Source organism: Mustelus asterias, chromosome 7 (assembly GCF_964213995.1).
Source record: "Mustelus asterias chromosome 7, sMusAst1.hap1.1, whole genome shotgun sequence".
NCBI lineage: Eukaryota > Metazoa > Chordata > Chondrichthyes > Carcharhiniformes > Triakidae > Mustelus > Mustelus asterias.
The window spans coordinates 69,633,056-69,647,665 of NC_135807.1; the positions used below are offsets into that span (position 1 = coordinate 69,633,056).

Below are 14,610 nucleotides of genomic sequence, written 5' to 3' on the forward strand. Positions count from 1 at the left end.
TTGTGGAGTTTCAAAGGAACCCTTACTCTCCCTGATATAGATATTAAATACCGAAAGCCGGATTTACAGGGCACAATTTCAAAATTTGCAGACAATATAAAACTTGGAGGTGTTGTGAACTGTGTAGAATTTCAAAAGGACATAGACAGGATGGAGGAAGCGGAGGACTAGTTGCAGATGTAAGTTAATGTAGAGAAGTGTGAAGTGTTTGATTTTGGCAGAAAGATAATATAAAATAAAGGGTACAATTCTAAAGGGGATGCAGGAGCAGAGGGACCTGGGTGCATATATCTTTGAAGATGGCAGGGCAGGTTGAGAGAGTGGTTCACGAAGCATACATTATCATAGGTTTCTTAATAGGGGTATAGAGTATAAAAGCAAAGTTAAACCTGTATAAAACACTGGTTTAGCATCAAGTGAAGGAATGCAGCCAGTTCTGGGCACCACACTTTTAAGAAGGATTGGAAAGCATTAGAGGGAGTGCAGAAAAGATTCATGAGAATGATTCAGGGATGAGGAACTTCAGTTATGTAGAAAGATTAGGGGAATTGAGACTGTTGTCCTTGGAGAAGAGAAGGTTGAGAGGAGATTTGATCGGCTTATTCAAAAGCATGAGGGATCTGAATGGAGTGATAGTGAGAAACTGTTCCCATTGGCAGAAGATCAAGAACCAGAGAATTAAGGTAGTTGGTAAAAGAAGCAATGGCAACGTGCGGAAAATTTTTTTTTCACAAAGCGATTGGTTAGGATCTGGCATACATTGCCTAAGAATGTGCTGGAAACTGTGGTTCAAATCAGACATTCAAGAGGGATTTGGATTATTATCTGAAATGGAAGAATGCAGGACTACAGAGTGAAGGCAAGGAGAGTGTTTCTAGATGAAATGCTCTTTCAGAGAGACGGCACAGGAAGAATGGGCCCAATGGCTTTCTTCTGTGTTGTATTCTAGGATTAATTGATTCTTATATCTAACCAATTGGAACTATGGCTCTATTTGATTAGATATACAAATGATGCTATCCAATCAAATAACTGGCTTTTGCACGTAGCTCCAAGTTGTTATAGAGAAAGTCCCTTCATTGTCCACAACTCAGTGACATAAACCCTTCAAAACACAGCTTTTGATATCACTTCACATATTTACTCCTTTCATCAGTTCTTTATCTGTATCTTTTGGTTTCTATTTAAGTCAGTAGTCTTGATTACCACAAAAACAAATCCGAAACCTACACAGTACTTTTAAAGAAGTGAAGCTTGACAAAGGGTCATCTGGACTTGAAATGTCAGCTCTTTTCTCTCCTTACAGATGCTGCCAGACCTGCTGATATTTTCCAGCATTTTCTCTTTTGGTTTCAGGTCCAGCATCTGCAGTAATTTGCTTTTATTAAGCTTGTGAAGGATTTTTTTGTGGTCCATAAATTTATTATTAAGATATCTCTTGGAGTGGGGCAGGGGCAGGATAGCGAGATCACAACAGGGGAGGCCTAAGCTTTAATCCTACTGATCCCAGAGTAAACAGTATACATACCGATTGCAGTCTCTGATGGTGTCAATTTTCTCCTAGCAGGCTAACTAGTAAAAGTTACACTAGTTTGTAAAATGGACCCCTGGGCTTGTTAGTTCCCAGGGGCTCCAAGCAGGTAATTAACATGACAATTCATCGCTGCTAACCTGACCGGTTTCTCACAAATGGTTAGGTTAAAATTGGTTTTGAGGACTTACCCAGGAATTAATTTTATCAGGTGTAAACAAATCAGTTTATTGATTAGATCGTTATATGTTGAGTGTCATCATAGAAACATTTCAGTGTATGTAAAGAAAAAGGTTGACGAAGAATGTAACATAACAAGAGTTTTTACTTCAGTCACGCCAATTTCAGCTTAGATAAGATGGAAACAGCGTTTCACCTCTTCCGGTCCCCCTATGGATTGGAATTTTAACCTTTTCTGAGCAGATGAGCCAATAACACCCCTAGAAAAGCAGCAGCCAGGATCCTTTTTTAAAATATGTAGGCACATATAGATATGCTTGGTGCCTGACTCCAATTTTAACCCAACGCCTGCACAGCGAAGCTGTTATGACTTCCCCACCAGATCAACCTGGTACAAACAGATCTGGGATCAGAAAGGTTGGGTATCTTATTTTGTTTCCTTGTTTAGCAAGAGTAGCAGGAATCAACAGCCAGTCTTTGGGCTTGCCCTGTCCCAGACATCTGTCCCTTTCCTCTGACAATGGCTGCTCCCTACGCCTGCCTAAGCACTAGCCTGGCTGCTGAGCACCATCATTTCAACTGGGCCCCCAGTTGTTGTATCTCCCGCCCCATTGCGCTGATCAACCGGTTTCCTCCCCTCAGCCCCACAGACAAGTCTGCTGCTGAGAGTTAAAATCTGGGCTCTCGGATCATCACTTATTTGTTTACAGTCACAAAGTGAAATGGCACAAAAAGTAACGGTAGTGATAGATCTGTTACACATGCTTACAATGAAATGCAAACTCCAGCCCTGGATAAGCATTTGGCTGCCACGCTACATGACAAGTTCACTGTTTGGGTATTTTCACTTGAATTAGGTAACCAAGCGAGGCTGAAAAATTGACAACTCTCCTGTAGACTGCTTCACTGGGAACTAGATTGTGAATAACTGCATAACACAACCATCAAATAGAGACCGGAGGCTAAATTCAATAGAAAAGAGATCTGGCTAAATTGTGCCCAGTGATTAAAATGCAGACAGAGCACCAACTTTGTGCTGCCCACTCATTTCAGTAATTTCAGCATCTAGACAATGCTAACCACGCTGTGACTGCACGCTATTAGCGAAGGGTTAATATTGTGAGTGACTAGCATCTCTTAACGCTCCCCCTTTCTCTACTTCAGGTACCAGCAAGAAATGGGGTCGAACATCAAGCAAGACATGCTGTAGTCCCAGCCCCTGTCCCCAGGCTTAGCACTTTATCAAATAGGAAAATATTACATGACAGGGCGTTCAGTGGCTCAGGACAGAGTATCAGGAATGGCCTGGTGTGCTGTACTATCTCAAAGATTGTGGTGCTCTCAACGTGATGCACAGCCATCTCTGTAAGGCCTCTGCAGGGCCCACATAGCACGCAATGCAGGTGTATTAAAACGGAGGGTTCAAAGTATCACCCTATTGCAAAGGCCATCTAGAACAGACACTTCTAAAGGCTTTTTACAATTACAAAGTTCGGAGTAGTTACACCTCATCAAACCATAGTCCTAGTGAGGCACTCTCATTGAGGACACTGCAAATAAACCTTGAAAGTTAACTGAATGATCAAGATGTCAAAGCTTCTGGTTTTATTACATGTGAATAGTGATTGGGGGCCATTAGCAAGAAGAAGCCTCATCAATCTGCATTGAGAAGTGCTGGCAAGGGGACATATGATGCTCTCATACTGCTGCACCCTGTTGAGCCATCCATCTGGTTGTGCTTGATAGAGTGTTATGTCTGGTCGGTCGGCCTTATTGAGCAGGTGGCAGGATGACAAGAGCGCATCTCTGCCTAAATTTGAGTTCCAGTCATTTATAAGCGCCATGTACACTGATTTTGTAAGGTCACATATTAATCCGTGTAAAGTTGCCTAAGGTGGTGGGAGAAGGGAGTGCTGTTTAGTTCTACAGCGGCCATGTATTGCCAGGGCTAAATGTGGTTTAGCATATTCCAAGGATGAATCCAACATTAGGGCAAATGGTGACTATTGATATTTTTTGAATCTCTAAGAAATCATGGAGCTTTGGAGAAACAGTTCACTCTGACAAAGCAGGTGTTGGGGTCTTCCAGCCAGCAAAGGCAAGAGAAAAAAATCAATTGTGAGCATGTGTCAGCACATTACGCCTCCTGACATCCTGTAGCTATCAAATTGTCACGGGCTTGACTAATGCATCTTATCCCTGTGATGACCTCTTCCTGTGGCTCATCAATATCCTGGCCATTGTCAAATCCATCCCCTATGACGTCTGCCTCATCAGAAGAGATTTCCTGCTCCTCCATGATTCCCTCAGGTAACACATTCCCCCTTTACAGGGCTAGTTGTGCAGGGCTCAGCAAACAGCAATGATCCGGGGCACACACTGCGTTGAATTTTGGAGGGCCCCACCTGAGAAGTCTGAATGTCAGAAACGCATTTTAAGGAGGCCTATTGTCTGCTCTATCAAGGACCTGGTGCTGGTGGAACGTGCAGCATCATATCTCTCTTCAACAGCATTTACGTGGATGGTGAACAGGCATGATCAACCATGTCATCTGGGGGTATATCTTGGCACAAAGGAGACTGCCCAGTGAGAGGCTCTGTCCCTCAAAATATCTGTGGCATCTGCGAGTAGGTCAACTTGTAAGAGTTGAGAGGGCTCGCTGGGTACCTAGCACAAACATGCACAATTTGCCTTCTGTGATCACAAATTAGCAGGATGTCCAAAGTGGTAAATCATTTTCGATTGATGGATCTCACAGGCTGCTACCTAGGAGCTCTCAAGACCACATGTGTGCAGTCGATCACACCCTGCACTTGTGGGAGCCAGATATTGCCGTGAATCCTACCGCTCTGGCAACCTGGCTTTCAGCATCCATGTGGAACTGGACATACTGATGAACTCTGGTGAACAGGGCATCTATCATCACCTGTAAGCATTTGTGTGTCGCTGATTAAGAGATGCCGCAAGGGCCCTCAGTGGACAGACCCACTGGTAAAAAAATTCAGTGCGGCGGTTACCTTCAGTGGCACCGGCAGAGGATGCCCTACATTAGCAGCATTGTCAATATACCGTGGTCAGGCCATTGGTCTCTGTTGCATTTGCACCTCTTTGGGAGCCTCTAAGACACCTTGGGGCCCCATTCCCTCTTGCTGCTCAGGATGCTGCTTCTCTTGGACTTGTGCCAATCGACAATGGGCCCTTCTTCTCCTCATTGGTATTTGAGTTATAAACATGGCAGGGATGCCCAGAGCCTGCATTCTCCACACCTCTTTGCACTTGTAAACAAACAGATTTGAGAACTTCATTCGGCTTTCCTTTAACTGGTTTCCCTCCATTTCTGAGCCAGCACGCCACTGCAATGCCCTTGGCCTGGTCTCCATCTGGACATGGCATCCTCAACCCATCCATTTCAGTGAAGGATGTCCTGGAGGATCACAGGTATTTGTTCCTCTCCTTCATACATATCTGCATGCAGACTTTGAGTTTTCATCAGGATGATTACAACCATGTGCGAGAGCCCTTTGTCAGTCAACTGTCAGCTTGCCTCTATGAGCTTAGTCTCTCTACATAGAGGGCATATCCTTTAAGTTTAAGTTTATTTATTAGTGTCACAAGTAGGCTTACATTAACACTGCAATGAAGTTACTGTGAAAATCCTCTAGTCGCCACACTCCAGCATCTGTCCGGGTACACTGAGGGGGAATTTAGCATGGCCAATGCACCTAACCAGCATGTCTTTCAGGCTGTGGGAGGAAACTGGAGCACCCAGAGGAAAACTTAGCATAATGGGAAGAATTTAAGCCTTATGCCTCGACAGTCATGACCATGGCAGCCATGTCCCTTGAATAAATTCACCTCCATCCTTTTTTGCCTCCCTCACACTTACTTTAACTCTAGCTGAAAACCTTAATGGCTTCTCGCAGGAATGCACAGCATTAGTCACAGAGCAGCATTTCTTCAATGGGCATTTGAACCTTGGAAAAGATAAACAGCTCAGCCTGGTTCTTTATGGCTTGGGCACATAATTAATAAGGTGCTCCTTCACTCAACCCAAGAGAGGAGTTCTAAACTCCTCCCACCCACCTTGAGACTCTTCCAATGTCATTTTTTTCTGACTGCCTTTCAAACTGTGTCATAACTGAGCAAAGTTGAAAATGGTCCTTCTTAAATTTGTAAGTGCTTCCAGCATATTCCAATCTCTCCCGATCACCCCAAGCCATGCTCGTCACACAATTTTCTGAATGCCTGTCACTGCCCAGAGAGGCCTCCCCCAACCAAGACGCATGCATCAAGCTGAGTCCCGAATGAGACTGGCCTCATTCCCTGGATAGCATCTTAAACAGCCCCACAACAATCTGGCCTCATTTCCCTGACAGTCCCTTTAACATGCCCCTGAAAGTCTGTCCTCAGCCCCAGACAGTCTCCAGCCCTTTCCAGGAAAGCCTTTTCAACGTGTCTCCCCAGACAGTCTTTCATCCTTAACCCTCTGGTAAATTAAAACTAAAAAATTCAGGTGCACAAAGGTGAGAAGATCCCTCTTTGGACCTTGGAGCCTCTGGCCCTCCCACTGCTCAATGTGTACTCAGCTTTGCGTAGTTCAAAGAGGGTGTTGAGTACAGCTTTGGGGCCCATAAAGGCAGCGCTGGTGTCAAATCCATATTATACCTCAAATGGTGTCCTGATCTACTTGCTCTGCTTCCTTCTGGCGGACATTCAATGTGTATGCTCATGCTTTCATCAATGTGGCGTGGGTGCTATTCGCCAAACAAGTATGCGCATGTGTTATGGATGCAATCCTTTAGTTCTTGTAATATCCAAAATATAGCTGCAATCAACCCCAACTTCTCACCCTCAGGCTTTTCCCCCATATTTCAATCAATATCATAGAAATTCCTTCTTTGTTGGTTTGAATTCTTTTTATCATAAACTTGGCTTAAATCTAAGCAAAATTTTGGAAAACTGTACATCAATTTACATCTCATTTACTGACATCTGTGGTTTATTTCTCGAGCATCAGTTGTTTCGCTATAGGCAACGTTGTTGCTAAGCACTGGGAAAATGCATTCCACCTTTCATTCTCAGGAATCTTTCATTATTTTTGGCATGTTGCAATACATTAAACCTAGCAATTACTGTTTGTGTTATTAGCAGTGTGTTTGTATGATGTCCCTTTGTCCATTGTTTTAACAGAGGTTAATTCATTCTGGATCTATAAATGAATTCTGTAAACAATATCCGTACTGCTTTAAGGCTTTAAATTTGTTTATAATTTGTTTGATAAACTAAGGAAGAGTAAGACATACATTTGGTGATCATTTCATGACCTCCTGAAAGATGCTTATAAATATGAAAAATTACAAGTATATTGAAAGAGTTGTGAAATCACAGTGTATCACGATAATAAATGTTAAGGGGTGAGTTACCGATTGCTAAGGGCAACATTGGCAAACTGTTTGACTATAAAAATAACAAATACATTACCTACCACAGAGAGGCAGTTTGAAAGCAGAGTTCCATCTTGGTTTAACATATTGGACACTGTTATTGCAGGAAGATTCATGCTCTGTGGGTTGAACTGAAGTAGCCCATTCTGAGGCATTGAGTGGCAGATTGAGTGGTAGCCGGATTCTGTGTCGGCCAAGTGAAGAAGTGAATGGTCCGGCATGGTAGGAGGAGTAATGGGAGGGATATCCAAATCCTCATCTCCGATGTTTGGAACTGGATAAGACTGTGGAATAAAGTGGCATTTTAATAGACATTTTAAGGATGATTACGCATTTTAAAAAAATCATAGTTCCCTCAGGCAAAATCAATCTCCACTGCCTAAGGGATAAGTGTAACTCACTGTGTTATTTCTAGTCACCTGGGTAGAGAATTACTATCAAGCCAAATTTACCATTTCGTTTTGGAGGGTAATATACAAGCACTCAACTCAGCCAGTTTAGGAGATTGAGTTATACAATCCAAATCTGCCCCTTTCCTTGCCAAACCAAACAATTCGGGAATCTGGACTTCAGGATCTAAAATAACAACTTGAAATTATAATTGGAAACTGATGGAATTTATTATTTTCTTTAAATGGAAAGACCTAATGTTAATTAAAGTTTATTTCAAATCACTGAGAATGCGAATAAAGTGTTTAAAAAGTGATTTATAACTATTATTGGTTGTTGCAAAAATATGTAGTGACAAATAAAGGCTGTGGGGTATCGATTACAAGTGCAACGTGCAAAATAGCATGAATGCCTCATTTCTAGTGTATGCAAAACAATGAAAGCCGACTGAGTAGGAGGTCACTTATTTATTGGTGGTGAATGACTGAACCATACCGCCAGGAAGTGCTTCAGATTTGAGCCAACAGTGAAAAAAGCTCAGCATTATCATATCTTTTAGAAACACCTCAAAGCACTCCACATATTATGAATTATGTTGATGCAGAGATGCAAGCATCAATCAACAGAACATTGAACTCAGTAGCCAGAATAATAGATTACAATGCAGAGGCAGTATGAACAAATTACATCGTGCGCTGTCTCTAGTTTTTGCCGCCGAGACACAGAAGACATGCAGATGTCAGAGGCAGCGTTGAGAAGAGCAAAGAGGCTGATCTCAGGAGGGAATTTTTAGCCCCCCACCCCAAAAATGGGAGTGAGTGAGTCAAATATTTAATGAACATTTCCAATCTAAACCCTACCTCTGCCCACCCTTCCCTTGAGCCTACCTACCTTTTAAAGGAGGCAGAAAGGGAGGCACTTGACCAACCCATTCTCAGGAGGCAGACCGGTCAGGGAAAACTTTTCAGCAGGTTGGGTGCTTCCATTGTCTCAAGCTGACTGGTTAAGTGTTTTTAAAGCACTGCTTGTGGGCTAGGAAGAGCAGAAGCCAGCAAAATGTCCACACTCCCTCCCTCCATCAACCTGGATCACCTCCATGACCTCAGAACTCCAATCTCCTCCCTATCCTTCTGCAATCATGAACTACCCCCATCCCCCCAGCTGTTCATGTGATCTCCTCCCCAATGTTTGCACCTGTCATCACCACCACCTGGCTGTGCTATTTTGCTAGCTACCAGTTTGGCTGTCAGACAGGAAATCTGGAGAAGACCATTAAACACCCTCTAAAGCAGGGATATCTGCTCTTCCAGATTTCCTGTCAGTGGCTCCTTTCCCTGCCACAAAACAAATATCTGGGCCCCAGTGTCAGTGAGATCAGTTTTGAGGAAAGATTCGAGAAACTTGGACATTGTAGTCTTGAAAGCAAGCATTTGAGAGGTGACTAAACAGTGTGGGAAAGTGACTCTGAGAAATTCATTCCAACTAAATTAGAAGACTAGGATAAGCAGGCAGAGGTTCAATTAGCATGACTGATTTTAGGACTGATTTCAAGAAGCTTTCTTCACAAACTAAAAATCAATACATGGAATGGATTTCCAGGTATAGTTGGGACAAAACCCTGGAAGTGGCTAAGAAATAACTGGATGTTGCAATGGGGAAAATTCAGGGTCTTTGATTATGGATGTGTAATAAATCTTCGGAGGCAGAAGTCCCTTCACGAAAATCCCTTTGTTTACAAACTGTAACAGCAGTACAGAGTACTAATAGTTCGCAGTCTATCTCCGGGGGTGTCAGAGGGACTGGTTAAGTACAAGGCAAAGACTCCCGGACTGGCCCATCAATTGGATCCTTAATCAGGGAGTTCATACTCCAATAGGTCAACCTCAATGAGATTATAGGATGAATTAAGATAGACCAAATAGCCGCACTCATTCATAATTGCCTTGTGAACTAAACATTGTGACTATTGTCATTTAAGCAAATGCAGGTAACCTTAGAGGGCACAATGTCGCATCATTTCCCAGTCCCATCCAGCAGGGCAGATATACTCACATCGATGCATATCTGTTTGTTGTTGGATTCAGGGCTACAATCTGGTGAGCACATCACAGACATGCTTGAGCTGTTGATCGGGCTGTGAAACTGACAGTCCACTCAGGACTGTGGAAGGACAAGCCCATGCTGATCCCCAGGTTGATGATGTGCCTCTGGAGTCATTACTAATATGGCAAATACTGCAGCTGCAATGTGAGGTTCCAGAGGCTATGTACACCTTGACATGGGCAATTGAGGTGTGCATCTAGACCATGATTTGCTTCATCCCTCGAGAGACTGATGACCCTGATAAAGAGTCCGGTCCAGCTGAATACCCAATGGAAGCCGGAAGTTTGTGCAGACCTCAATGCCATCACCTTGTCCAAGAGCTCTACTGCCGCTGTGGAAAAGCAAGATGGGACAAGACGCCTGCAGTCTCTACCAAGTTCTTGCACTTATGTGAGGAATAAAAGAATGACCAGGGTGAGGTTAGGGCCGGTCAAGGACAGTGGTGGGAACTTGTGTATGGAATCAGTAGAGATAGGCGAGGTGATGAATGAATGTGTTCACCAAGGAGAGGGGCCATGTTTTTCAGGAAGAGAAGGTGTTACAGGCTAATAGGCTGGAGGAAATAGATGTTCGGAGGGAGGATGTATTGGCAGTTTTGAATAAACTGAAGGTCGATAAGTCCCCTGGGCCTGATGAAATGTATCCTAGGATTCTTTGGGAGGCGAGGGATGAGATTGCAGAGCCTTTGGCTTTGATCTTTGGGTCCTCGCTGTCCAGGGGGATGGTGCCAGAGGACTGGAGAGTGGCAAATGTTGTTCCTCTGTTTAAGAAAGGGAATAGAAATGACCCTGGTAATTATAGACCGGTTAGTCTGACTTCGGTGGTTGGTAAATTGATGGAAAAGGTCCTTAGGGATGGGATTTACGACCATTTAGAAAGATGCGGATTAATCCGGGATAGTCAGCACGGATTTGTGAAGGGCAAATCGTGCCTCACAAATTTGATAGAATTTTTTGAGGAGGTAACTAGGTGTGTTGATGAAGGTAGGGCGGTTGATGTCATATACATGGATTTTAGTAAGGCGTTTGATAAGGTCCCCCATGGTCGGCTTATGATGAAAGTAAGGAGGTGTGGGATAGAGGGAAAGTTGGCCGATTGGATAGGTAACTGGCTATCTGATCGAAGACAGAGGGTGGTGGTGGATGGAAAATTTTCGGACTGGAGGCAGGTTGCTAGCGGAGTGCCGCAGGGATCGGTGCTTGGTCCTCTGCTCTTTGTGATTTGTATTAATGACTTAGAGGAGGGGGCTGAAGGGTGGATCAGTAAATTTGCTGATGACACCAAGATTGGTGGAGTAGTGGATGAGGTGGAGGGCTGTTGTAGGCTGCAAAGAGACATAGATAGGATGCAAAGCTGGGCTGAAAAATGGCAAATGGAGTTTAACCCTGATAAATGTGAGGTGATTCATTTTGGTAGGACTAATTTAAATGTGGATTACAGGGTCAAAGGTAGGGTTCTGAAGACTGTGGAGGAACAGAGAGATCTTGGGGTCCATATCCACAGATCTCTAAAGGTTGCCACTCAAGTGGATAGAGCTGTGAAGAAGGCATATAGTGTGTTAGCTTTTATTAACAGGGGGTTGGAGTTTAAGAGCCGTGGGGTTATGCTGCAACTGTACAGGACCTTGGTGAGACCGCATTTGGAATATTGCGTGCAGTTCTGGTCACCTCACTATAAGAAGGATGTGGAAGCGCTGGAAAGAGTGCAGAGGAGATTTACCAGGATGCTGCCTGGTTTGGAGTGTCGGTCTTATGAGGAAAGGTTGAGGGAGCTGGGGCTGTTCTCTCTGGAGCGGAGGAGGCTGAGGGGAGACTTAATAGAGGTTTATAAAATGATGAAGGGGATAGATCGAGTGAACGTTCAAAGACTATTTCCTCGGGTGGATGGAGCTATTACAAGGGGGCATAACTATAGGGTTCGTGGTGGGAGATATAGGAAGGATATCAGAGGTAGGTTCTTCACGCAGAGAGTGGTTGGGGTGTGGAATGGACTGCCTGCAGTGATAGTGGAGTCAGACACTTTAGGAACATTTAAGCGGTTATTGGATAGGCACATGGAGCACACCAGGATGGTAGGGAGTGGGATAGCTTGATCTTGGTTTCAGATGAAGGTCGGCACAACATCGTGGGCCGAAGGGCCTGTTCTGTGCTGTAATGTTCTATGTTCTATGTTCTATGTCCTCGGGTCAGCAAAGGGTACAAGTGTGCCCTGCAAGAGAGAAAGGATGGCTGCTTTCCACATGTGGATGCTTCTCTCAAAGCCCTCCTGCTGTGGACATCAGCTCCTCGGCCCCCTGGTCAATGAAACCAGCGCCTCAAGTTGCCTCAATGTCAGAGAAGGGTCTCACACCCAAAACTGTCCACAGTACTCTAGGCTCAGTCTCACCAATGCCTTGTACCATTGAAGCAAGATTTCCCTACTTTAGTATTCCATCCCCATGAGAGTAAAGGTCATTTGCTTTCCCAATTACTTGAATGCAAACTTTTTGTGATTTACGTACAAGGTCACCTAGATCCCTCTGTATTGTGGCATTCTATAGTTTATCTCTATTTAAATAATACTTTGCTTTTCTATTCTTCCAACCAAAGTGAATAACGCCACATTTTTCCACATTATACTCCATCTGCTAATATTTTGCTCACTCACTTCCCAATCTACATCCTGTTCCATACTCTTTGTATCCTCCTCACACTTGCTTTCCTGCCTGTCTTTGCAAATTTGGCTACAATACCCTCTGTCATTTCACTCACGTCATTCATATAGAACAGACATATCTTCTCCAGCAGCTTTCAACATTACTTTTAGCAAGAAGATCAGATCAACACATACATATCAAGTATTCTTACGCTCTTCTGAAACCAGTTGTCCTTTCTGCAGTTTCACATGTAGATGTCCTTGTAATCCATTGACAACGACAATGCCTTCCAGCCACAGTAAATTATACACTTTTTCCTTTTCAATTAAAATGTCTGAGCAGTTCTGTCTCTTGAATGTGAATAGTTTTCAAAAATTCTTTCCTGCTGTCATGTGCCCCCCTAATATTAAAGCCCTGATTTACTGGGGTGGCGTAGGTGTTTCCCTGCCGCTGCATCACAGGGGAATGATCTGGCTGAATTCCCCATTGGGAATCCCTCTCACTATTTCAACAGACCACAAAGACAGGAAAGTTTGGCCGGCAACACAGTTGGTTGGAGAGAGGAAAATCCACCCAGGGAGCAGTCTTTTAAAAGACTGCAGTGAGCCATGAAAGAGCAAGTTGTAGCAAGGAAAGAAAAACCTCAGGAATTGATCACAATGTCATAATAGACATGCCTAGTTAACAATGCTCACTTTCCGACTGAAGAAATGGAGGCCCTGTTTCAGGAGGTACAGCAAAGGAGGATCCGAAGACCAGTTGCTGGTAAATGTACAGATACAAGTAATCGAAGCACATCACTGATCAAATCCATGCTGTTTCTCAGGCCCCTGGAAGATTGCATTTCCTGCATTGTAGACACTCATTGCATTATTATACACATTCTTTCAGCATATGGCACACTTCTCTTGCAGGTGAAGATTGCAAGCATGGGACACCAAACAGATATGCAATCTTCAGGCTTTGGCCTCCTTTGCTCTTCTGAGCCTCTTTGGGAATCAGCAGATATAAGTTAGTTCTGCTCTCCTAAAACACACTACCCATTTGTTCCATCTCTCTTTCCCTCCCTCTCTACCACGTTTCTCGCTCAGAAATGCAGCCTGCTGTTTATTGTTGAGTTTCTTGACGTCCTTCAAAGCATTGGCCAAAATATTCCAAATGTAGCCTCAACAATCCTCTACATATGGTCCAAATACTGTGTTTTAGCTTCTGAAACTTTTGGAGCTTTGACTATTGGGTTATTTCAGGCTAATATCTGTATTTCCAATATGACATTCCATGATAAAGCTCTATTATGGAATTACAAATTTGTAAAATTACCCCTGTAGTTTCATTGCTTCTCCAATGCATCCCAATACTCGATTTGCTGTGGTGAATTTTTGATTTATTGTAACTTAAAATGTCCATTTTCTTACTGCTTTCATATTGAATGATCATGAAGTTTGCCTATGCGATACTCGTAGAATTGAACTCTATTCTTCTTCAGTGCAAATTTAATTTTGGAATACCAAGGTCCTTTTTATTTTCTAATTCAAAGCCAATGAACATCAAAAGATTTATTCGTAACCTTATGCAAACCATCTCTCCATACCTTTCCCAAGGTATGGAGAGATGGTCCAACTTCCAATAAATTAAGTGAAGCCACCTAGCAACACAAATGCTAACAGATGTCTGTATTTATTTGGACCACTTGGTGGAAAGAGCAGATCTTTTATTGTCATTGAGAGAATAAGACACCCCAACATTTTGCCTGTAATGTGTAAATGGATCCTGCCTGCTGTAGAATAATTCAAGGTCTCTGCAGTCACTGTCAGGCATGCTAAGGAGTTCAAACAGGCTGCAACACTAATGCTACTGAGTTCAGAGAATGCACAACATTGATACTATTGAGTTCAGAGAACACACAGCATGAAATACTGTTGCGTTCAGAGAATGCCTAATGCTGACACTGAGCTCAGACAATACAATCAGAAAGAAAAGGTTTCTAATTCAGACTTGGGGTTGTGCTCTTTAACCATTCAAAGCTGGACATGCCGTCAGCAGCAGGAAGCACATATCAAGGTTATTTAAAAGGATCATCAACCATCTTTTGGTTAGTTGCTTGTTAATCTTTTTCTGGCTGCTGCTACAATTCTACAAGTGTTTGGTGCTTTTTCTAATTCTTTCAAGTTACAAAGATTTCCAGGGGATTGTGTGGCAGGTACTGCAGGACAATCTTCTGACTTGACACTGAACATGGGTACATATGTAACCCTGGAATACCACATGACTTAAAGAATGAACAATGGTCATGTAGGGCAGGGCAATCTGCTGAAAGAGGAAGAGGG

The 14,610-nt window shown here is 43.3% G+C and overlaps 1 protein-coding gene across 4 annotated transcripts in view; it reads right to left on the reverse strand.

Moving 5' to 3' along the window:
- Positions 1-14,610, reverse strand: part of tox (thymocyte selection-associated high mobility group box) — a 255,159-nt gene that overhangs the window by 87,215 nt on the left and 153,334 nt on the right. For all 4 annotated transcript variants that reach the window (XM_078217082.1, XM_078217081.1, XM_078217079.1 and 1 more), the window contains exon 3: positions 7,197-7,439. In XM_078217082.1, the coding sequence (XP_078073208.1) occupies positions 7,197-7,439 (243 nt within the window). The remainder of the gene's footprint in view (positions 1-7,196; positions 7,440-14,610) is intronic.